Source organism: Bombus impatiens, unplaced genomic scaffold (genome assembly GCF_000188095.3).
Source record: "Bombus impatiens unplaced genomic scaffold, BIMP_2.2 scf_0151, whole genome shotgun sequence".
Taxonomy (NCBI): Eukaryota; Metazoa; Arthropoda; class Insecta; order Hymenoptera; family Apidae; genus Bombus; species Bombus impatiens.
The window spans coordinates 2,837,619-2,864,242 of NT_176570.1; the positions used below are offsets into that span (position 1 = coordinate 2,837,619).

At 41.5% G+C, this 26,624-nt stretch overlaps 1 protein-coding gene across 1 annotated transcript in view; it reads right to left on the minus strand.

Moving 5' to 3' along the window:
- Positions 1 to 3,507: 3,507 nt before the first annotated feature.
- The window catches only part of LOC100742821 (alpha-2B adrenergic receptor), a 131,354-nt gene continuing 108,237 nt past the window's right edge, over positions 3,508 to 26,624 (minus strand). The window contains exons 3-4 of the mRNA XM_003487375.4: positions 12,560 to 12,940; positions 3,508 to 11,268 (exon numbers count right to left, since the gene is read on the minus strand). Coding sequence (XP_003487423.3) covers positions 10,675 to 11,268; positions 12,560 to 12,940 — 975 coding nt within the window. The 3' untranslated portion in view covers positions 3,508 to 10,674. The remainder of the gene's footprint in view (positions 11,269 to 12,559; positions 12,941 to 26,624) is intronic.

Consider the following 26,624-nt stretch of genomic DNA (forward strand, 5'->3'; position numbering starts at 1 on the left):
GAGTCGCGTCGAAAATTCCCGTTGGTGTAGAGATTCCGTGAAATTTTCGACCAGAGAGAACGGAACAAAGCGGAAATGTGTCGCGGACGGTCGAAAGTTTCGCTGTAATAATTTGTATTATCGAAGTCGACGAACGTCCGGAGGATGTCGCTTGATTTTTCTCGAGCGCGAATTACAACTTCGTTGTATAAGAACGAACTTCCTTAACGAATAAACTAGATATATACCTTCTTTCTTTCGTGTTTCTCGACCACAAACGAATTAAAGAGCACCGTGGACTGGAGTTTCTGTATAAAATCCATTATATTCCTCGGAGCGTTATTGTCTCCCTTTAGAGGGTGGAAAATTGCAATCGAAAACTGGTCCTCTGATTCGATTACACGCTGGCTGGAATTAGTTTCTCCGCCATGTGTTTTTTCTTTTTTTTTTAATCGTAGCCCAGCGAGATTTTCGATCATCCAACCATATCTCTCTCTCTCTCTCTCTCTCTCGTCGTTCCCTTTTATTCTCTCTCTTATTCTATGCCTATCTGTGTGCGTGCACGCAATCGGACGAAAGTATTTAAACGTCGAAATGTAATTAACGCGTTTAAATGACGCGTTGTTCGCATGTTTCGCACGAGAGCGTTACTGTTAAACCGTTTCTGGCTGAAATTCAACCGTATCGCAGTGAGTTACTAAATTAAGGGTGGTAAATGTTTGGCGGACGAGGACACGCGCGATTACGCTTTCGATATCTGCCAGTCCAGTGGAATCGATCGGTTTTTGGTGGCGTCATCTCGAGAGGAACTCGCGTCGAGAACCGGTGATCCGTCAGTGCTCGGCCTCTACCGTTTCCAGAAATCACGCTATATCACTGTGCGCTCTACGTCCGTAACCAATCAGCCGAATACGTAGACGAATACACGTTGAGGAAGGAATGGAAGACTTTTATAGATTAAACTTGACGTAAAACGAATTCTGCGCCTATCGAGACTCTCTCTTCTGTGTTTCTCCTCTTCCTCGTTTTCTTTTATCATTTTTCCGAAACGGAACGATTCTTTTGTTTCTGCGTTTACGCGGTTCGCTTCTCGGTATTCTGCCGGTGTATACAGTGTCTCGTTGTGTACACTTCGTGCGTGCATGACAGTGTATATTTGTGTAAGAACCCGTGTTTATTTACACCCGATCGAGAGTATTTCGAGAAAAGTTTGGAAACTTGGAATTTTAATGGGAGAAGTATTCTAATTAGGAACTTAAATCTCTTCGAAGGTTCTCGCGAGCGATATTACATGGAAACACGGATTTTTACGCAGCGTGTAATAAAAACGGGATATTCCAACGGAAAAATTACGAAGCTACGTTTTTACAGACTCGGCGCACGCTTCTTCAGGCTGAACTTGCTTTTGGTCTGACTTTTGGTGTGGCTTTACGAAATAGGCTGACTTTATTGCTGCGTATAGTCGCGGGATCGTTGTCGAGAATCCACGCGTGCTTTAAAAGAGAAACGAGATGGAATAAAAAGAACGGTACAAAAATTCGATTCAGTCACGTTGAATTATTCGGTTAGTTGTGCAGCCTGTTGTATTCTTAGCGGTAAACGCAGCGAGTATCGGATGAACGAGTCGATGGTGTTCCGTTCGAAACGTTACAATTAATCGCTAAACAACGAGTATCGAGATCAATTAGTCGTCGCGTTCGCGACGAAAGCTTTGTGTTTTTAACTACGAAGATAAATCGCCCTCGCAATCGTACATACATACATAGTTAAAAAATAAAAACGAAAGTCACGCCTGTTCGATATAGGCGATAGGATGATCGATGCTTCTTAGCGAGGCTATATAGGGAATTGGAAATTTTGATTTACGTTAGAATCTGGCTCGTGGAGTTCGTGCATTCTCGAATAACGACGAGAAAATCGTTGGTACTGTTTCGTACCCCGTTCTACGCGAATTAGTAGTAGCTTAGAATAGATCTGGAACGAGGTATCGTTTGCACATCGATCCGAAGCGACATGACCTCGCGTTCAAGCAGAAAGGTCGAAGGGATGACGAGAGATCCGCGAACGAAAGTGTTCGTTTGGCGGTGTGATCGGTATTACCATTCTTCGTCTGATTGTTCAAGCATTTTCGGAGTGATCGGTAGATGGTTATTTTATGGCCTTGATAATCGTCGTGACAACTCGTTGATATTCGCAAGTTTCAAATTAAAGATTTAAACCGACGAATTTCAATCGTTCTGATCGCAACGCGTGAAATCCTCGATCCGAAAATCGATGTAAATTCGTAAGGTTGCCACTGTATACGGATCGGATTAAAACGAGCATCGATGGAGCGTGATTAAATATAATGAATATTAACCGGTGGGATAATTGTATCCTGCTTAAAATTTCATTATCTCCGACTGGCAAATTATTAAATTACCTCTTTGACGCCACGTAATCTTGCTTCGGTTGATTTGCACGATTTATTCTCGGACCGAGGCACGCCGAGCGATGTTCATAGAGTAAAGAATAAGAGCGGTGATTCCGTTCATTGTCACGCACCTAAGCTGCTTCGAAGGGCGATCACTGCGATGGAAGAAAATTGTTTTTCGATTGCCTCGAGATGTATTCGAATGGCGAATGAAACGCACGTTTCACGCAGAAATGGAAACGCCAGCGAAACCTCTCGCTAAAATTACGTACAGAAGTGTCGCGTAGAACGAGGCATTCCGCGTGCTTTCAACGGACTTTAATATCGTCGCGGTTTATCATCTCGCAATGATCGCCCTTCCGGTTATCTCGGCCACTGACAAGTTCGCGTTTCGTTTAATCGCGTTCTCGCTATTGTCTCTAGATAGAATTTGCAACTGCCCTTTCAAATAGACTACTACAACGCTTTTTCAGATTCTTTTTCTTCTCTTTACGTTTCTTTTCCTCTACGACGATCGATGATAAAGTCGAAGAAAACCGTGTGTTCGCTTATATATAGAAACGTTACTAGATCGAAGAAAAATCGGAATGAATCGGAAACGAGATCCCTTCCGGATATATGGTTTCCCATGTACAATAAAACAATCGTTCGCAAACGATCCGATATCATTCGGCCGTTGTATTATAGTTTCGTGTTCGGTTTTGATCTTGCGTAGGCTGCACTCTCTCTCTCTCGCTCTCTCCGCGACAGACGATCAACGCTATTAGACAGTAGAACTTGTTGCATCGATAATAGTGTCGGCTAACAATGACGGTAATACGATCATAGTAATCTTTAATGATATTAGTAGTCATCCGTAATATACTCTATGTGTATATTTATATATTATGTATAAGTATGTATACGTATATACAATACAATATGATTTACAATAATTTACGATAATCGATACCATAAATCATCTTTTTTTCTTTGTCTCTCTCTCTTTCTCTCTCTCTCTCTCTCTCTCTCTCTCCCCCCCCCCCCGATAGAATTTGCAACTGCCCTTTCAAATAGACTACTACAACGCTTTTTCAGATTCTTTTTCTTCTCTTTACGTTTCTTTTCCTCTACGACGATCGATGATAAAGTCGAAGAAAACCGTGTGTTCGCTTATATATAGAAACGTTACTAGATCGAAGAAAAATCGGAATGAATCGGAAACGAGATCCCTTCCGGATATATGGTTTCCCATGTACAATAAAACAATCGTTCGCAAACGATCCGATATCATTCGGCCGTTGTATTATAGTTTCGTGTTCGGTTTTGATCTTGCGTAGGCTGCACTCTCTCTCTCTCGCTCTCTCCGCGACAGACGATCAACGCTATTAGACAGTAGAACTTGTTGCATCGATAATAGTGTCGGCTAACAATGACGGTAATACGATCATAGTAATCTTTAATGATATTAGTAGTCATCCGTAATATACTCTATGTGTATATTTATATATTATGTATAAGTATGTATACGTATATACAATACAATATGATTTACAATAATTTACGATAATCGATACCATAAATCATCTTTTTTTCTTTGTCTCTCTCTCTTTCTCTCTCTCTCTCTCTCTCTCTCTCTCACCTCCCCCCCCCCAAATATCTAATTCCATTTCTGCCACTTTTAATTTATTGGAAACTTAGCCACGCTGAGCCCGGCAAGCGTGGCGATAATTGTCGATTCCAACACACACCTTGAAAGCGTTTTAGTGATATCACAGTGATTTCATTGCTCCAATATTATCGATAGAGATCGTTTCGCGGCGCCCAGCGCGAGATCGTTCGGGTTATTACGTCGTGTGATTAATCACGAATGAAAAATTTTTTTTTATAATTGTTAGAATATCGGTAGAGCATACGATAGTGGCGCGGTAGGTGAATAAATCAGCAAATAAATTAATTCGCGATGCCTGCGACATTTTAAAGAACGAAACAATGCAACATGCTTCGGAAGCTTTGGTATTAAATGGGAAATTGTTTTTAAGCGGTCCGGTATCACAATGATAATTGAAATCGTAAATAGAGTAGGTGGGTCTTAAAAAGAGGCACGGAAATGGAAAATGCTCGAATTAATTACGAGCTCGACGGTGTGTGTACGTGTTTGAAAGGCGTGCAGTTATCGTACATTTAACGCGGTGGAATGTCAATTGACTGCGTTTAGTTTGCAGAAATTTTCGAATCAACGTACTATTAATGGAGTATTATCCGGCTGTAATTTTATGAGTTTACAAAAGTTGGAGAGAGGAAAAAACAACGGGATGAGTAATGAGACTAGGTTATCGAGATAATTAATCCAAGTTTTTAGTCGGTGATTCGAAGTGAAATATACCAGTTCGTCTGGTTTTCCACGGACAAGGATGAATCTCGGAAGTTTGCGTTCTCGTAAGATGAATCTAACGATAAAAGTGTCTGTAAATCTACTGGATGCATCTCGTCGCTCTCGGTGGTCCGTTCGTCGCCGCTTGGATACCGGAGATATTTTTGGAAAAGTTTGATTGGAATCGGGTAAATAGATTGTTAGCAGCGTTATCAGCGAGGTGGATATAACGAACGATCTCGCTCTACTTCAAAATCTCGAGCAGACAAAGGAGTAGTGCCGCTCGACGAGTAGAAATAATAATTAAAATAGATCGTTCGATCCCTACGGCGACGCTGGATTATTTAATATGTAAGAATGATCGATGGTAATAAGAATCGAGAATGATAATGACGATAATAAGAATAATGGTAATCTGTTGATAATAATAAGAATAATATTAGTAACAATATACATATCTGTATACAACGTGTATAAATACAAAGTATCGTGTCTTCGTTAATTTATTATTTTAATCTCGTGACAACGTGTTGCGTGTCGCTTAGGTTCAGAGACGGTACGAGCGTAATATTAGAATTAGAATGATCGGTTTCCTTTTTTTTTTATTTTAAACATCGTTTAGCTTGCTTCTCTCTTTACACCAGTCCTTCGAGATCGTTCTTCGTCGTTTTTGTTCTTCGTATATCATTCGTTCAAAATCTCCGCACGATTTAGGTCTTTTGCTTCTAACGTTGGTAAATTTCTCTTATGCTTACAGCTTAAGTTAACATCGTGTGTACGTATGGTAAGGTAATTAATTACTGACACACAGAGAGATTCATGGAAAAATTTGGTTTGCAAAAAATTTGGTCGACCGCCTAAGGCAAGATCGCCGCGTACACGTAGTTTCATTAACGATATTAATGGTAAACGACAGTACGTTATCGTAATTACTTAGTACGTTGCATTTTACGGATTCACGGTATTTCCCTCTTTTGCAATTTTCGTCTTAGCGTTTGCCAACGCCAAGCACACTTCTCTTACATTTTATTATTTAGTCTCATCAGACTTAATCTTACTATCTTACAAGTAACTCGTTTACAGGAAAATGTCGAATCTCGCTGTACGAACTTTGCTTACATCTTATATCGATCTAATTAACTCTGAAACTAACAACGAGGAGAAACGTTCGACGATTCATTTATTCTTTCCTATTGCTGCGTGTGTCTCGATTCCGTGCCACTTTGGCAGAGAGATCGATGATCTTCGGTCGATCTCGCTTTTCGGGGAAACACGGCGAGCGTTCGATGAGGAATTTTCAAGGTATCGAATAGAGCAAGGTTTCTGGAGAGCAACGAAAAAAAAAAAAAAAAAAAGAAGAAGAAGGAAAAAGACAAGAGAGGAAAAGGCACAAGTTCTCAAGATTGCTCTGTGTCTCTCCAACCTCGACGATTTTCTAGATGGAGATCAAAAACGTGGACCGAGATCAATAGATCGTGAAAAGAGACGAACGTATTGGATATCAGCGATAACGAGACGAAAGAGCGAAAGAAGGAAAAAGCAGCAGGGAGCTCTGTATCGATGTTTGATCGTCTGAAATATTACCGAGCATCCGGCCTCTCGGTTAGAACGTAAATTCCACTCGGTTATGTGTATCCATTTCTGGCTTCCGTTTACGCGTTCGAGAACATAGTATCTTACGACAGCATCTCCAGTCCTTTTATTTCGTGCACGATAAATTCTCAAGGATCCAGCCGACCGTCTAATACAGGATTTCATGTTACAAGGTACACGTTGTAATATTTCGAGATGGGATTGCACGAGGTTGCGATCGACGCGAAATTGTTCCCCGCGACCGATGGATCTCGGGTTATCGAAGGGTGAAACCGAGCCAAGGAGACAAATATCGTAACGAACACGTATTCGTTTTTCTACGGTCTGGTATTTCGTTTAATTTTACATGCTAATATCGGCGCGGAACGCGACTAAGATAGCCGGATAACAAATGCGCATCAGGTTCCTCCAGCCAGTCGAAATCAATTTGTAACGGCCATGTCAAAAGTTTTGTCCGCTTTTATTCGCAGCTTTCCACGCAAACCGCTCGATAGTTGGCTGTGCAAACGTTGCGTTTGCACCTCGTTGCGGCCGATTCAAATAATTATCAAGGGTGTATCAACCTACGTTGTTTAATGTACGATCGATCCATCAAAACCGTCGATTTCCTAACCCTTTCATAAGCAAAAATCCGACTGGAAAAACGTATATACGGTATATTATGTGGTACGTGTATCCGTGTGTACACGGTCCATCGATCTCAGCTATGCTAATAATCCGTCGCATGAACGTTGCAATCTTATCAGCGCGCCTCTTATTGGTTCTGTACACTCGAGAGACTGTCTTGTTCGTCTATTCCCCCGACACTTTGCCCCAGTTCACCCTTAATGCGTGGAGCTTGGTCGGAGAGAGACAGAATTAATGCGAGAAAGCTAGACACACGCGTGTATTGCATACTACAGACCACACGTATATACGCTTTATTGATTTATCGTTGTAGCGCGTTGCGTGTCACGTAGATGCGTGCACACGTGACATATGTACAGCCTGGCTATAAAGGGGTTGCGGCTAATTCGTAAATTAGTTTGAAACGCGCTCTAGGGGTAAATGTTACGTGGAAAACATTTCATTCTTGAAATTATCTTTTATTTGGAACATCGGTGCGTGATTTTGTTGGAAATTTTTAGTTTGAACGCTGCAGCTATCGATAACTAGGGTATAATATTGAACCTATGCCGAGATGAAAGAAATGAAAGGTATATGAAAGATATCTTTGATTTTGAACTGTTCGGTTTATACACTGAACTACAGAGCTTTTAAAAATTGGAATTTTAAAGATATTTTTGATAAAAGATATACACACTGAAAATAGAAAGAGATGAAGTGTAAAACTTGCATCAGCGGAATCGAAATGAAACAAAATGTAATGAAAGCTTTCATTCGTATATTGCACGAAATGTCATTAAGAAGCGCATCGTCGCAATCTATGAAAAAAATACGAATTCATAATTTTGGTAATTTTCACATCTGGTATTTTCACTCTCAATATTTTCGATATTACGTCGATCGACGAATGAACTGGTCGATTTGAATAGGAATCGTTTTCTAAAACACGTTTTCCGCTGTTGAACGGAAATGTAATTCTGAAAGTTGTAAAAGACCGATTGGAAGCAAAGAGAGTTCGATATAGGTGTGTTGGTTATGTGAAACGTATGCTGGCTCTTAACTCTTAATCCCCGACCAAAAATAGCCGGATTTCGATCCTCGGTCTCGGTACAGAAGCCCGAAAGTAATTTTTTATTCGAGTTTCTCGCGGTCGGACTGCGGGGATGATCTTTAATCTGCGAAATAGAGAGACCAGATTGAATGCTATCGATGGAAATTGTTTTTCGAAATTTGTTCCGATGGATGGGCCACTTTCGATTTATGAGCTACGTTTTTGCCGCTATTTGATTTGTTTCGAATTTTTGCTAGACAGATAGGCGTGCCAACATTTCTCAATACAGATTCGCGTAAAATATTTCACATAACTTGAACATCGTGTCGTTTCCTGCGATTTCAATTCTGAAAAATATCCTTAAATAAGTTCATAAATATTAGGACGTCTTTGGGAACTGGATAACAATCGTTGATATAATCAGAGATTTAGGTAATTTCCCAATCATTTCTGAGATTTATTTTATTTTTGGTCAATGTCCCGATACTTGTAAATCGTATTTATGAATACGAATACAGCTTTCTCTTTCGATATTCGAAATTACGTAGCAAATTTAATCGATGGAAAGAAAGAGTTAGAAAAATATCGCGTACACCGGTGGCGCGCAGCTATCGATTAAGTAAAACTGGCGTGCGCTCGGATAAAAGGGGGTGGTAAGTTTCGAACCGGTTTGATCGGATTCGGTGCCTCGGTGAGGTCGGCAAGCGTTAAATTATAAAGCAGCTGATCGCGAATTGGCACCCCGGTGCGCAAACATTGCGTAAAGCCGCATAATAATTGAAACCACATAGGGTTCTATGTTGGCTTCGCGCGTCACCAATAAACAAATAAAGCTGTGCATTCATCTTTAATCGCGGTTTCACCAGGGTGTAGCGTAGTCAAATTTAATATTTCAAGCCGAACAAACAGAAATCTGACATTGCAAGCATTACATCCTACTTTTTATCCTTGCTGTTATGCGAATTCTATTCCCATTGACCGTACGTCGTGCAAAGCGATCGTTTCCCCGTATCTCTTCTCTCTTCCCGTGCATCTTCATTCTTCTTTCATTTGATTTTTAAACTCGAGAAACTTCTACGTTTTTTTATAATAATACGTATCGTTACGTTTTCAGCATCCTTACCGTTTATTTAAATCGATAGAATTCGAAAAAACTGTCGTGATTAAACGATTACACGATTAAACCGTAGCCGTATATCGATCCTATTGATAAAACGATGTGTACCTATTTAATAGGAAACACGCTCCTTTCGTTTTAGCTTTTTTTTTATTTTATTTGTCCGATGACGATCATTCCGATCACGTCTCTCGTGAACTTGTGCTCGCTTCGAGATCCTCGTCCTTCCTGCTATCGTGTGCCGATGTGCGTATATAATATCGTAGAACAGTTACGTATTATTACACGCGCAACGTATGCCACAGCCCGTTCCGAAAGTTTTCGTTCCACGTCGCGTGAAACATGGTAGCGAAGAATCAGAACTCTCAGTTTCCCTTCCCTTCGTTTTCCCTCTATTTTTCTCTTTCAATCTTCGACACACTGCTATTTTCCCTTCCTAGAGGAAACTTCGTATTCGGTAGCTCGTGCTTCGGAAAATTTTCCATCTCTTACACTGCTCACGAATCGAATAGCAGGTAATTTCGAAGCGAAATCAAGCGAACATGCAAGGTGTTCCTTTCTTAGTCACCTACGTGAATATCAAAGAACAGAAACTTTCCGGACGAGCCGCTCGCGACGGCCATATTATATACACACATACACGTATGCTATACATATCTACATTCACGTACATCGATAGTAAGTGGATTGTCGCGATTTTTAATTTACAATCGGACCGTGTGCCGTCTGTCCAAGGAACTCGGAGAAGGAAGAATGCCGCAGGTACACCCCCGTCCCCACCCAATTTTCTTCCATTCTGACGAAGAACGATGACGAGGTGGCTTCGACGAAAAGATCCGATTCCTCGGAGGCGGGATACAGAGAACCCACGAATCGTGTCGCGATCATCGCGACCAATAATTCGTCTTTGTCGAGCAAAAAAGAAAACGTCTCTGACACTTTTCACGCGTTCCTCCCTTCGATATAATTAGTTTAAAATCACGATGCAGCCGTAGTTCTCGAATCCGTATCGCTAGCTGTCGTGAAGTTCCATCTGTCTTCTTTGGTGTCATGTTGAATCGACAACCAGTCGGAAGTTGTATCCGATCGAGGGAGAGGCAGCAGCTGTTGCTGAAACACACCGATAGTCCACGACATCTCGTAGAGTGTAGAGGATTCATGGCCGTCACTGGCAAAACGGGCTATCGAATTTGTCAACTTTCTCATGATTTCTTCCCGGAAAATTGTTATCCTCGAACTGCATGGACGAGGAAATTCTCGGTGCGCCCGTCTCCGAGGCCACATTAGACACGAACCGAGTTTAGAATTTCACCGAGTTTACATTCCAAAGGAAGCGTCCCGCGAGAGTTTTTACAGTCGCGCCCGAATTTCCCAAGACTCTTGCGCATAAACACCTTCGTCGTGTCGTTCTCCTAACTTATCGCAATAAAGATATCTGTTCAAGCGTTCTTGCCCGCTCCTTCCATCGACGTTCCACTTCGCAAAGGCGATGTATTCGCCGATCGATTTTCATTCGTGTTACCTGGATCCCGTTCGAGAACGTTCGTCCAGGGACGACGGGATTATTTGAACAGTATCCTGCGAAACGCGCGGCGGAAATCCTTGTTGAAGACGGTGTAGATGAAGGGGTTCAGGGCAGAGTTCATGTAGCCGAGCCAGAACGCGATCACGAACGCCTGCGTGGGTATCTCGACGCGAGGGAACACAGGTTTCGCGATGTAAAGGACGAAGAATGGCAGCCAGCAGGCAATAAAGCTGCCCATGATGAAACCGAGTATCAGAGTGGCTCGTTTCTCCTTCTTTCTCGCCAGTCTCCTCTTCTCTCTCTCCGGGTCCCGCGGTTTCGACGATTTTGACTCTACGCCCGAGTCGTCTTTGCCAGACGTGCGTCCTCCGTCCCCGTGCTCTCTTCTGAGCTTGCCCAGATTCCTACGACCGAAGATGGGCTGGCAGAGACGAAGCTTTAAAGGCTTCACCACGGCACACCTGGATACAACGCCGCTGTCCGACGACGACGGGTCGAACTCCGACACCATGTCGACGTCGATGCCGACGCTAGGCGCCCTGCACCGCGATGGCACGCTCGATTGGCCGTCGCCGTTTACTGACAGCGTTGCCTTCAGGTTGCTCTTCTGCACTGGGACTGGGATCGTCACCTGTCCAACAGATTTACACAGCGTTTTAATCATCGTTACTTGAAAAAGGCCGTTTCAACGATAATTAAACGATAAATGGTGTAATGGAAACTCTGAGGTAAATATAAACAAGTGTTTGCAACATCGTCGCTTCTCTATACTTTTCAATTAGTGCAGTTGATCAACGTGGTTTCTAACCCGCCTAAATAGCCATTACCAATCTAAGCTATCCCCATGCACAGTTTTACAATATGCACTTTACTGGTACAAGAAGCTTCCGACGATACCAGTTGTTTCGTATTTATAAACAACACAAGAAAGTAAAGATTCTGGGAAACGGACATGTATAGGATAGATTCGATCTCGATACTAGAACGATAAAGAATTGTGCTCTTCGATTCGCGAGATTTTTATTCGATTCTGTTTGTACCGTGGAAGAATCGTGCGAGAAAATCCAACAACGAATTTCTACATTCGGCGATTTACTAGTTTCTCTTTCATGCGTTGTAGCAGTGTACGAGATCTTGAGAAACGCGTCGCTGTATCGCCAAACGGGATGTATTCAGATCCCAGACCACGAAACTGAAGTTATTGGGTAAGTGCATCCGGGATACGAGCGTGGAGACAGGTGTCTTGCGCGTCTCGTGTCGTTCGAGATCGGAGAATCTGCTACACATTTAGAAAAAGACGTTCAGAAAAGATGTTTGACGTTCTGCCTCCGAGTGGATGAGGAAAATTCACGAAAAATAAGGGACGAGTTCCGGCGGAGGGGGGGGGGATCGAATTTGAATACGTTTGAACAAGCTGATAACATAGATTTCTTCGTATTCCAACGTAACAGAGGATAATGTTTGCTCCGAATTCGAGCATGTGCGTTCAAGCACTTGTAGAATATGAAACACGTGCTCGTATTTCTAGCGTGATAGATGGTCTGACTTGGGACGAATCGTGGAAAAGAATAACATTGTTAAACGTACGAAATGGTCTGTTGTCTATCAATTCTTCAACAGGGGGCATATTTTAGGAGAAAGAATATTTTCATCGCAAGTACCTTTCCATACAGTTCCATATAAGCAATAATGCTATCCTTGCCTCATATTTCATGAAGCTACTTTTGGAAATTTAATACGTCGAATTCACGAACAGTAAGCTGTGCGTACTTTTCTGTATGTTATCGTTCAAAAGCATCCGGACACTTATTCTTGACAACATATTTTATTTATGGATAGAAAGTATGATTCAAAATATGACAAGGGAAAAATATACAAAAGAAAAAGAAAAGACACCATTTGAGGTAAATTAAGGCCTTAACCTTCAGCGTATCCTTTTCCTCCATGGGAATACTGTTCCCTCCTCCGGGATCCGCTTCAGACGTACTAACGTCGCTAGCAAAGTCGCACGTGACGATGGGTATTTGTACGGGCTGATTCTCGATAGTCGCGACGTTCTCCATCGCGGAACCAGCCTGTTTTTTCGATTCAGTGGCCGGCGTGCTTTGTGTGAAACTGGTCTGTCTAATATCCGGGGACTCAGGCGGTATCACTGCACGAGGACGCGGCTGCTTGCGGATGCCGCGGCGCGCGCGAGCCTTCGCCGCGAAATAAATGCGTATATACACGAACACCATGATGCACGACGGGATGTAGAAGCTGCCGAGCGCGGAATAAACGACGTAGCCGATGTCCTCTGAAAGCTGCAACAGAAACGAATGAATATTGAATAGCCACTTTGTCACGGAACATTCTTTTGTGATTTTACAATCTAGGGCCAATCTAGGGCCAATCTGGGGCCAATTTGGGGAATTCATCTCGAGCTACGCTTTATCGTTTAAGTTAATAAATAAAATGGGTCAGTTTGTGAAGTTTAGTCAATAATTTTTACAACAGACAAATGCTTCATCGTTTAAAGGAGTAAAAGTAAAATGGGTAGACAATTTATGAAGTTTCTCCAATAATTCCCTTTTTAATCAAGCAAATTATATATTATACTATTAAGCATTATTGTATGATAAAAATAAAATATTGGAGAATGTCGTCGGTTTTATGAACGTTTATAGTAAAGGAATATCGAGAGCAGTAGTAGTCAATTTATGTGGATTTCATTGATTGGAGTGAAGCATTAGTTAATATCCGATTAACTGAACTAAAACTCATTTGTCTATGAAATTCTATTATGTAAACGAAAAATAGTAGGCGGCGAAGAAAATTGGTATTTAAAATTTCATGAGCTCCAATTTTGTGAGCTTCATGAGAAACACAATCACATTTCCTATTTTTTACCGGCAAGCTGTTTTAACATTCAGTAAAAAGATTGCTTTAAATACTTTTGCGATCTCTGTGAGATACATAGCTACGTTTTAAATATTTTGTAATTTTTCTATATATTTACATTATTTGTTTTAAACTTCAATAGCATAATGATAGTAAACTAATCTCATAATTTCTTGCTTATGACGATCAAAATGTTTCATGTAGCACGCATAACATATTCACGAAAAGTACTCATAAACGTTCGAATATTTCCGCGAGCCTATGTATATTGTCTGCTCATAAGTAGAGCGAATCGAAACGATGCAACTTTCAATCAGAGAAAGCATTTGTAGTGTACTGCGATTACGCTCGTTACGAATGATGCGACGGGCAAAGAGAGCGGAATTAATTCCGTTCTCGGCTCAAAGAGAATAAATTTACCGGGCTAACTTTCGCCAGTGAAAAAGTTTCTCGTTCAATTTAACAAAATATGGGATTGCGCGCGAGTACGGTTGATTTTTACGAATTTCTTCGCAATCCTCTCTAAACATAGTAAAACACTGATTCGTGAATAAACACAGTTTCCATATTCTATGAAAGTTTCGATCCCGTTTACGAGGTAACAGAAGGGCAGATTACGTCGTTTCCATATAATAACTTTTACAGTCACGCGCTTCTATGAACGATACGCATACCAGAACTGGGATACGCTGTTCTACAATACGAGCGACGACGTTTCGCTTAGAAGTGACGCGCACACGGCCTAGAACGTGAAATACGTACGAACGTGTGTATTTCACGCACGTTAGAGAGAATCTAATTCGATTTAATTTACGTTATGGTCTATCCTGAACTGGTTGGAATAAAATGGGACACTGCTCTTGAACAGAAGTCGTTTGATTTCGTGCGAAGAACAACTTCTTTGTCACTGATACCGTCTGACGTTCCATTTCCATTTCAATTGCGAAAAGATCATATTCATTTATCAATTGTCATAGTATAGATTGGATCGTTAGTCTCATAATTTCTTAAGAATTCTTAGTCCATTGCAAGATGACAATATCTGTGGAGCCTGAAAGAACGAATGCTCCTGATCGTACCAAGATCTTCACGATTATCGATACTTTTGATCTGGTTGACGGGTTACAAAGGATAGAATTTTAGTAAAAACTTAATATTATCCGCAACAGGTCGGGTTCTCTGCTAACAGGATGATACACGAGTCATTCTCAAAATAGGATGAAGCCAAAGTTATTTTAGATCTTTATCAGAGAGATTACGGATGAAAGTACGATGAAACTGCTTAGATCTCTTATCGCATCGGTGTATTCTACTGCACCCTCTGGTAACATCTAGTATCGCGTTTCGTCCCTCTTCGTTCCAGTTTAGTGTGATTCCATTTGCTGTTTCCAGTGTAGAAATAATGAATCCACTTGGGGATATACATACGCGATAGTTAGGCAGCGATGTGAATTGGGTTTATCGCACGGTCGTAATTCCTTTTCTACCGTTTGTCACTTGATCGTACACGTGTGACGTTAACGAGTATTTCATCTTTCTAAAATTAAATTCGATACGTCGAAACTGCTCTCCTCTAGCCAGCTACTGACTTAATTTTAGAGTTAAGACGAACACGTATCCCACGTCTGAAGTATCCGCGAAGCGATTAGCGCTTGTAAACTTTAATCTTTCAACGGTAACCGTTTAATCTTCCCTTTTCTGCCAACGTTGGCCGTTTTCTCTTGCTTCTATAACGGCTTTACATAAGGGCGGCCTCAAAAGTCTGACACGACGGAGCGGCGGCTCGGCACGCTTTTTCTCTTTCTTTTTACCACGGTCGGGTCTAAAAAGATAGAAAAGCGACGAAAAGTACGAAGCAAGCACCGTTATCGCGTAAACACGCGGAATAACGAGCTGTTTTAGCGAAAATTTCCCGACAGGAATTCATAACCGTCGATACGCGATCAGTCTCAAGCTTTTTTGCCACTTCATCTCGCGTTTCGTTTGATTTACGACCGCTTTGTATTGCAAAAATAATCTTCCATCGGGAGAGAAAATTCGCCGCATGATTAGTTAGCGAAACGATGAGGTCGATTCTTCCGCATCCTTGAAACCGCGCGCATTTCTCTGCTTGTTCTCGACTCTGTTCCGGATTATCGGTCACCTGGTCACGCTGCTTCCATTCTTGCCAAGAGAGAAACGGGTTGGGAAGGGAGCAGAGGCAAAGTCTCTCGCGGTGACGTCAAACGTTAGTGGGCCACCGCTACCCCTAACGCTACCTCCTTTCCACAGCAAATTTTACGGTTCATGGCTACGAAATATTTTTTTCTTCTTTCTTCGTTTTCTTTCCGAGCTATGCGTTTACACTCACGGCTTTCTTAATGAAAAATTCATCTCACTTTTTATTCACCTTCCTCCTGGGAATGAGAGAAAGGAACAGAAGCTTTCTCACGCACTCTTCGCAACGGCCTTTCTCGCGAGGTAACGAGCAACCTGGAGCACGCTCGTCAAGAGCGAAAATTCATGAGATCATGAATAACAACGTCCGTCCCGAGATGCGTCCGTTGGTCAGCTGTGAGAAATCTTGCGAGTGAAACGGATTGAAATCGCCGCAACTCGTCCACCCGGCGACGTGTCCATTCCATTAAAAAATTCACGAAACGCTCGGTAAATTAAGGCAATCGAGCTGGTCTATCGAGTTACAAATCCCCGGAAAGATAAATATTCAGTCGGTCCGGAGAAATCGGAGTTCACTGCGGTGAAACGATACCGTTCGTCGGACGACCACGAATCTTGGCCATTTTAACTGGAATGACGCCATTCGCGTTTGTCGAGCCCGTTTCCACCAGAGAGTTCTATGTTCAACGTTTTCCAACGTTTGATTCAATTATGAATCATTGATAAGCGATAGTCGATCGTGTTATCGGATCTGTGGAACGGGGACGAGGAAATAGATAGCAGCGGGAAGAAATCGGTGTAACGAGACGGAAGCGGAAAATCGGTGTATTTCGAACGATCGAAAGTACGTGCGAGTTTCTGATCTTTCTCTTTTGTGCAGGAACCACTTTCATTCGTGTTCATCGAGCTTCGCGTGCCGTATACCATCCGTTTCTTCTTTCCAAACGATTCCCATACTTTGTGATTCCCTTTACGTTTTCGAATCGATCGATGCAACCGATTTTGTCGAGTTGTTGCTGTCTTTAAAGTCAATTATTGTGTTTGAAGAAAATCACGTGGATTTCAGTACTGTGTTCTACGAGTTAGAAAAGTCGACCATTATAGGTAGCTTTGCTTTGCGAATCTCGTCGAGTGCAGCGCGCGAGCATACGCTCGTATCTATGAGGTTGCCTCAGTTAAGTTCAACGGAGCCGAAAATGCCAGTCGCAAGGTGGCATGGCCCCTGTACCAAAATGCCGGTGGCCACGTTTTGTCCGACCCAATTAAATTTCTTTCTGGCCGACGGTCTCGTTGCTTCTTTTCATCTAGATTCGGGCAAATCATGCTCTTTTAAGCGCCGCGTCAGCATGAAGCTGAGAAACCGATTATATCTCTCGTACCCTCTAAATAATTGCATTCCGACCTCGACTCCGGCTTGTCTGTGATACTCTTTCGCGAATATGGTTCGCAGGAAAAAATTACATTTTTTCAGAATGTCCTTAATTGAATCGCACGTCGGTGATTAAATGACAAACGCTTGCCTTCAGAAAAGCTACAGTACGTACTGTACGAAAGTTGTGAGTTTTATTTTTGTGGATGAATGTAACCGCACTTGATGTTGTTTTAAATCTGTCGTTGGTAGCGAAGAGGCATTTAATTCGAGAATTATCGATAATTTATTGAAAAAATGTCGATTAGTTTAAAATACAGTAATCAGTATTCTGTTTGTCAGCTTTTTGTGTCTTAACTAGAAGAATTCTTTCGTGCCTGTCTAAATGTAAAGATTCGTTGAAAATGCTAGAAATAGAAAACAATGTCAAGATGTTTTCTAATAGTACAGTTTGTTAGTTGCCAAGACTTTAACGCAATTGTGTGTAATAATATTCCAAACAATTGAGAGTATATTCATGTTTGTGTTCACCCGTGTTAATCGAGTTTAAACATTTCTCGCGCATTCAATGATGAATCCCTTATTATATTCTAGCAATTCCAGCGTTCTCAGAGAAACCTTGAGAGTTGGAAATAGGGTGAAAGATCCGTAAGAAAGAGGGAATCGATGCCAGGATTATTTCCGTGGAAAGGAGCGAAATCCAAGTTATTGGTTACCGAAATCCACCGCCCCCCGCCCCTTCCCCCATAGAATCCGGATTCTTTTCAATAAGGACGTGTCACCCCTTTTACGAATAACTACGTACACTGACGTTCTCCATTCCTGTGCCTGCGATTGGACGTTTCGCGGCTTTTCGTCGAGGGTAACTCTCAAGGATTAAAAATTCATCATAACGGTTCTCCAGTAGCAGAACAGTAGGTACATTTTAGTACAGTTCTGTTCCTTTGACGCCGCGATTGATACTCTCTTTGTCCGTGCTACCATTGTTGGTTTCGGGGTACTAGGTCTGCTCGACTTGAAATAGAAATGCGAAGAAATGAATTTCTTTCTTTCTTTCTTTCTTTCTTATCGAACACCATGGTCGAAAGGGAAGGAAAGGAGGACGCTTACAATCGCGCTGCCTGTTATTAGTTATTGGAAAGAGACTATTAAGCTTCTGCGTCCGGATTAGACATGTTACTCAAATTCGTTCAAGTCGTTTGAGTTAAAGTAACGTGACTTAGAAATACATTTTTTACGTGACAATACAATATACAAAATTGTACGTTGTATAAAATTCATCACATCACGATCGTAAAAGAGTTGAAGTTTATTTCTGAAAAAATAGGAATTTTATGACATGTCGTAAACCTGATCCAATTGTAGTAGAAACTTTCGTGCAAGTTTAATTCTCCCAGTTCTGTTCGAACTTCTCCGTTGATCATGCTAATATTTGACCGTTGTAAATGGAGCGGAAGCACGTGACCGCGAGCAGCAGTCAGTTAAAACAATATTTAACGAGATAACGCGAGTGATAATGTACTATTTTGAACATAGTTACGAGTGTGAGCAGAATGGTGCCGCGTATCTGCCATAGAAATTACGGTATTAAAATCATCCTCGTTGGCCAGCTGCTTTCCATCACTTTGAATTATTACCTTAATCGATTTCTCTGTGGTTAATGTCTTTCGGAGGAATTGTGGCAGAGTTTCACCGAAGATTGATCGAGACGAGCATAGTGTTTAATTGAAAATCATACGGCTATTGACGCACCAACGTTGTTCGTTCGACGTCAAAACACTCGCTGTACACTTGCCATTGGAGCAGGAGCTGGGAAAATCCCCAAATGGAAAGAAACACGCGGTCTAAAGCGGAATCGATGAGTCTGTCACGAGCAGATGTAAAACGTTTGACATTAAAGTCGCTATGGGGATGAAAGAGATGGTTCGAGGTAGAACACAAGGGCTGCGAAACGCTCGAATCAAATTCGCGCGCAGCCTAGTATGACCTGGATTTTCTGCCTTTTTTTCCTCTCTCTCGCTTCTCATTTCGCCGCTTCGTATAAAAAGATGTTGCTATTCCAACGCTCTTTTATTTTCCCTATCCTTTCACCCCTTTTTCTGCGCGCTTTTCAAACACGGATTGGTACGTTATGACATGCCAGAATAACATATAACGCCTATAGACGAAAGTGAGATTGCCGAACGCACCCTTGGAATACAAGGTTTATCTTTTGAACGAAGGGATAACGCGGCCTTGTCGAAAGAATTTATAAACGAAATACATCGAGTCACGAATTTCCCTCCCTTCCACTTTTCGTATTTGGATTTGATTGTGGAATATCAGGCATGGGACACGGGCTACAGCTAACATTTGTTTTTTCTCAAATTACCATTTTTCTCCCTTTTCCTTTTTCTATGGTATTCTTTGGTAAATTTATGTTTCGAGATATTTGAAATATCGTGCAAAGCTCATACAAATATCTCCAATATTTGCAGTAGCAGCAAGAAGTATTAGCCATCTTTACCTTTATTTTCCAGTGAAATATTTTTACATATTTGAAAACTGCACTCTTCTTCTAATAATTTCGTGACTTGCTGTAGTTCCAGCAATGAAATTGAACGAACGATTCTTTCAAAGCGACATCGTTTCGCGTGAAACTCGCTTAGAGTCTCATTATAGAAAGCGGAAAGACGTTAATAATTGCGGGGTTAGAGACACGAGTCCCAGGAATGTAAATCTCTTGGCATAAGGAAATTCGCGAATTTGCATCTTATTAAAAAATAATTCGCCCCGCCGAAAGACGCTTCTGTCTTCCACGGTTAGAACGCAATTTCAAGCCTAATCGCTTTCTTCTACCGCGGTCAAGAGAGAAATGGGAACTAGTCTTTTCACAAGAAGCCGCCACCGGTGCAACTTTTATTCATTGAGAAAATTACAAGAAATCGGAGAACCAAAGTGCTAAGCGAAATATCTCGTTAAAATTGCCAGTTGAAATCGTACGGTGCTCGAAACAACACGAAATCGTGACGTTAATTAAACCGCGTACGTACGAAAATTTTCGTTTTAAACAACTTCGATCGAGATTTTAAACCATGCTGGATGGCCATTTGTGCGCCCTACGGCGAATATTACTTGGCAAAAACAGTGACGTCGTTGGTTACTCCCTCATAAAGTGTTGGCTGAGAGGTAACGTATGTATGTACGTATTAAATTTCGCACGAGTCACGTATCGTATACCCGCGGAACAATACGGTACGTGCATTAACAAAACCGTAATATCCCGTACAAAAAAGACCCAGTCAAATGTATATAAGAAATAAAACTACGCATACTCCTTTCTCCTAATATGTGTTAGTACATATCCATTTATTGCAGATACATTCCATTAAGCACTAGCGTACCTTCTGGTTTTATATAAAATGTAACAATCTGTTCAAACTATCGAAAGAATTAATCAATCGTGATTTCGTACACTTGCGAGATAACGATGCAGGAATTTGTAAGAATTACTAGTACGAATTGGAAGAGGTACATGGTGTATTAAGAATCACATGTGTTGATCTACACGATACAATTTTTCTAGAAAATTTTCCATTGTAAGAAGGTGGGGCACGAACATCGTAATTTCCGTATGCGTTTTAACGTCTTTCGTCGGGCGATAATTTTCAGCTGAGTTTTTCCACGCACTTGCAATTTCACAGAATTTTCAGGGGAACAATTTCGCGGAATAAATCGTGTGGATTACGTATTATCAAATCCGGGCGAAACACGGGGATGGAGGGCAAACAATTTTCGAAGCAACCCGTTGTCGAGGCGCTGGCTTTAAAAGGGAACATTAGTTCCAGCGCTGGGGAGAGCCAGCTTTGCTCGTTCGTTTTTCACCAGGGGATGCAATTAAATTGTCATCTTCGCTCGCCACGCGTCCGAAGCGCGCAACACACGCGCTCTCCGTTTTTTCCTCTTTCCCTGATGTTTACGCAAGCGTGTGATCCGGTCTGACCCGAATTAATACTTTTCCTCTCCGTTCCATCCAGCCGGAGAAAAACATCCAATTTCGTTTGCAATCTTGTTAGACGATAGCATAGTCGGACGTTTTGTGCTGCGTCGGCCCCGTACCAAATTGCTCCGCTTTAAACGCTCTGACGTACCTCTTATGCGCACTCCCCACTGTCAGGTGCACCGAACCACTTCGGAAAACGCTCCAAGGACGATCAGGCGTATACGGTCAATCGTGCAATCAGGATTTTCACCGATTCAAATCGTTCTAAGGCTGATTCATATTGATACCTTTTCATTTTTGAATTTTTCTACTCTCTCATTGTTACTAACTTTACGATACTGCATCTTATACAAAATTTCTGTATCTCCATGTTCGGGAAATATACCTCAAGGTTTAATGATCAAGCTTTAAGCTTTATAGGTCGTTTAAAGCTTTATTAAAAAGTCATGGTAAAAATTATGTGGAGAATAGTGTATTAAAAGTAATTGAAACAAAACTGACTAGCGAATATAGTACCTCGTTACAGTATTCCGGAGTTGGGTTATCAAAAGAGACTTTGGTTAAAATTCTGTGAAATTTGAGCTTGAAGCTGTGGAAAGCGTGCGTCAAACACGAGAAGGCTGTTAAAGAAGAGGAAGAGAAGGAGATGATAAATTTCCGTCCGCGTAAACGTCGACTGTAGACGCGAGCGCTAAGATGTAGCACTGCTTTCGTGGAATGTTTGCAAATTGTTCAGTTAACTTTAGTCAGGCTGATATCCGGCGACTTGGGCTAAAATGGCCAGGATTGTTCCGCTTTCACGGACGGTAAGGTTCCCGAGTAGTCGAGATACACGTTAATTCCCAGCATCTCTGGATAATGCAACCTCGAATTCTTGTGGCGGAACGTATTATTAAAATGTTCTCGAGATCATGATTATTAAAAAATCTGCCCTTTCCTCTTTTCTGCTGAAGCTTCCTTTTGCAAATCTATACATATAAAAGAGTACTAACTGGATGATCGAAGAAATAGCAAGACATTTTTGTTCTATTGTATTGCTCGGAAAAATCTTGTATGGTGTGAGAATTTCTTGATAGCTCTGGCTCCTCCTGGAATTCCATCACGCTCGTTTCATCCATTTCGGACGAGAACTCGTTCGACGAAATTTCATTCCAATTTCACCGGCTCTTCACGGTGTGTAACATCGAAGGAATCCTCTTTCGTAGCGTCACAAAATCGCTTTGAATTATTTTCTTGTCGATTTAATTTCAATCGAGCAGACTGCATAAGATTATGCAGAGTTACGTGGAGCGTACTTTTGATCGCATCGGGAATACCAAATACGTTCTCGCGTCTGGAGCCGAAACGTTAGAAAATGTAAAAAGGGCGGGTAGAAAAGCGTGCTGTGTAAACGTGCATTGCGTTGAAAATCTTGTACACGCGAGACACGAAAAAAGATCGAGAAAGAACGGTACTACAAATACAGATGTATGGTCTTAACAGAACCGGGGAAAATTAGCAGCCTATGTTGACTTGGAAACTTTAGAAATATATAGTATAACAGAATTAAAGCGAAAGTAAAATTGCGAAATATTATCTTCATTCCTTGAATGAACGAGTGTAAATTTTTACAAGTTGCACCTGTAACGTCGTTACTTGTTAACGTACAAAGTTTATCTGTCTCCTGTTTGTCAATATACGAAGCTATCTTCCTCGCCACTCATTTGTTTGACGATAGACTCGTAGTCTGATTCATGACGGACCATTTCTACTGTCGCGTTTCTAATTGTTTGTTACCTGGAAACCAATATCTCTTTCTGATGTCGTACAATATTTCTATATAATGTCGCTGCAATACTTCTTTTACGCGATCTTGTTTTTGGAATTGCTTTTCCAATATTGACGAATTTTTTAGTACGACGCATATGATACACTTGGAATTTAAGTGGTAGGAACCGGTACAGGCCAGGAAATATTACTACGTTACATTAATTCTGGAGATTAAAAATTTTAGCAGGAAAGTTTAATTTATAGCTTCGAATAGGTTACTGTAGTAGCAACCTGTACAGGTCAGACGATATATCTATTTTATATACAGCATAATATACCTTCCATCAGAATTCTGAACCTCAAATATTTTACAGCTAAAATTTAATTTATAATTTCGAGTACATTGCAGTAGTATTAACCTGTATGATGTTGCATAAGATATACATACAGGAAATTCTAGTATTAAAATTTAATTTACAGTTAATCTCGAACAGTTTACAGTAGTAGCAATCGACAATGCATAAATCGGACGCTGCTATATGTAATACTTCTCTGTTACGATTAATCCCAAACGTAAAAAATTGTACTAAACTTCATTTATAGAAAGTCAGAGGGATATGAAAGATTCACGGTTCGTTTTTGCAAAACTAACGGTTGCATCGGATCGAAGGAGTTCCTGGTTCGAAGGAAACACCGGAGAGCGTCACGGGGAAAACGACGATCATCTGTAGGTACGTGCCGTAGTACGAACTCGAGCTTTAAAGCTCCTCGCCCGTTTTGCTTGCCCGACAGCCGTTTGAAACTCATGCTGGCACACGATTCGTGCCGGATCTCCACCAGTTATTTAACCTAAACTTCACCATCTGATCTCACCAACTCGAAGGAAAGAGAGGATGACCGAAATTCAAGTTTTTTTTGGACGGTCGAAACCGCGGCGCGCTTTTATCTCGGATTATCCAGCCAGCCAGTTTTTATCTGCGAACATAGCCCGCTTATGTTCAAGATTGCGTAACATAGCGAAATTTCGTTTATTTTTCGTACGGCAACTTTGATATCGTGGCTTGGATTTTTCGTTCCGACGACACGGGTAGCGTTTCGACACAGAGGAGGAATCATTTTTCCGTCGAAATACTTTGGAATTACGCGAACAATTTTATCCTGGCACGTTGGGAAGTTATTTAGAGATTGCTGTTTTGATTTTCAACTGAAAGAATCCTTTCGGTAATTTAGCTTCTCGACAAAGTATAGATTTACTACGAATAAACGCTATGAGTATGAAGAGCAGGAGCACGTTTGTACTTGGTTTCTCGCTTAAATGCGGGCTAAATTTAATTCTTGATGAGTACGCTTTACAGGTCGCAAACAATAGCCACGATCAAAAGGGTATACTCCTTTCCTACATTCCCTTTTTTACATTTCAAACAGCTCCGCGTATCCTTCCGGACTGTCCTTTAAAGGTAATCTCATAGCTTTTATTCAACGTTACACGCGAGTTACACGCGAGTTACGCGCGGGCCTCGTGTATTCGCATTACATACTTTCCCTCACACATATTTTTTCTCTTTCTCTTTCGTTCTTTCAGCGAACACGCGAAATGTATGCGAAACAAGAGAGTATCCTTTCTCGACTATACACTGTCGTATTTCTGGCACAGATAACTTTTCGTTCCAAGAGTTCTCTGGAAATTATACGGCCTCGTAAATGACGAAGAATTACGCGATGTTAAATTCATCGTTGTTTTACGTTGTCCATACGTGAATTTAGAAACTGGCACTTAACTGTCTTTCTCGTTTCACCGTGAGCACGATCTCGACAGCGATGCCTTTTAAAAAACACTTATCCGCCCGCTTTGCTAACTTTTTCCACGAGACTTGCGCCACAAAGAGACACGGGGCCACATGCACAGATACTTTAAGCCTTTCGTTGTTCGTTATTAATTATTTCAGAAGTGCTGAGACTGGTCAATCGACGCCAACCTAGGTAGCGTAATCGTGAGCCACATTAAGCTTCAAACGAGTATAATTCGATGTAGATAAAACGGAATGAAGAAAAGGTTACTAGCGAAGTGAATATTTTTTACGTCACAAAGGAAATATTAAAAATATTACTCTTTGAAACGTCCACGTTCGAGAATTCTTTTGAAATTTTCAGGTCTAATAACGTCGATCGTGCCTGTTAACTGATTCTTTCTACGATAGTAGGCAAAGAAATTCCCGTCGTCATAGGTCAGGCACAAATGTTTTACCCTTCACCTTTCTTCATTGAGCGGGGAGGTTTGCTTTTATCTTCCTACAAAAAGTCAGGAATTTATCTCGCGTAAGTAGCGTCGGATCACCAGGCTTTCGTCTTTCTTCAAGGTTTCGGTGCGTTTTTTAGAAAGATTCTCGCGATTATCGCTGGCACCATCGCTAGTAACCATGGAGACACGCTTTCAAATGGTTTCTCTTGTTGAAACTTGGCGATTTTTCTTTGAGATCTGCCACGAATACGAACATCTCTACGGGCTTTTTCACAGAACAAATATCGACCTACGCGTTCCCCCATGCGAACAGGGTAGAATTCTGTCGCAAAGTGACACGTACGCTCGTACAGGCCGTTACGGATCGCTAATTTATACGACAAACATTTTCATCGTGGAAACTAGTGCGTGTAAACACGCTTGTTGGAGAAAGCTAATAGGCGAACGATCGTTGGCCGTTTGTTCTGCCCAGAAACAGCCCTTTTCACTATATTAAGTAGAAAACGAACATGCCCCGTCACTTATTGCTTTTAGCTTCTTTAATCCCCACTGCTTCTTTATTTATTCTTCCACCATCATAGAGATACTAGTTCTCTTCGACTACAGGGTTTCAAGCGATAAGTGTTTCTTCTGCACTCTATTCTGTCGTCTTTATTAAAATAACATTTATGATATCCTCATCTGGTCCCCGGATGCCATTAAACCCCGTTCTCAGTGGCCGCTATCCAGTTTCGAAATCCATATCCCGTATCTTTTTTCAGAGGCGCGATTCTTTCATTTTTCTCTTCCCATCGTGTTCCCCTTTCATCCAGTTCCCTTCTTCGTGCCACGTTTTTTCTGTTTTCCACTCTGTCAGCTCACGGACAGCTTAGCTTTTTTCGACCTTGCTCGAAGGCTGGACGGCAGTCTCTCGTTTTCCACAGATAAAAAATGGAGGACAAACAATAAGGAAGGAATTATGACGCTACGGCATATCTACGGATTCATCTCCTGCCCGGTTTTGTTTTCCCGTTCTGCCACGACCCCGGCTCGGCCATCATCCCGCGTATCCGTTTCCACCCTTATCCGTGGAGAATGCTGCTACAAGCACACCGGAACCTTTTTGATGGATCTCTGGCTCATGCGGCCCGGAAACGGAGTCGTACCGGTGGAATATAAAAGAGAATCTGGATGAATTTTAAAGATGAATTGTTTACCGACCTACCAATTCTCTCTACCTATTTCTTGTTCTCTTTCTCTCCTTTCTTCTTTGTCATTCTCTCAGTCAAACGAATCTCGGAATCTCAGGATTCAGTCGATTGCCTTCGTGTTATGCTGCCGACAGATGAGTCTGGGCTGTAATTTCGTTCGTTTTTCCAGACAGTCATTTTTATCGGATATAGAAGCAGGAAGGCGCATAAGGAGATTGATAGCGTTCAAACGTACTTTTTGGAATTTCTCTTCAATAAGATAGAGTATCGGAATGTCGTTGGAAAAATTTTGAAAGAACGTTGGATTATTAGTACGTAGTTTTCGATGTTCCTATCGGCGTCATGAGAAAGTTGGACGTATATCGTCGGATGTAACGTGTCTGCTTTCGCATTATTTAACCACGCGCGGGGGGGGGGGGAC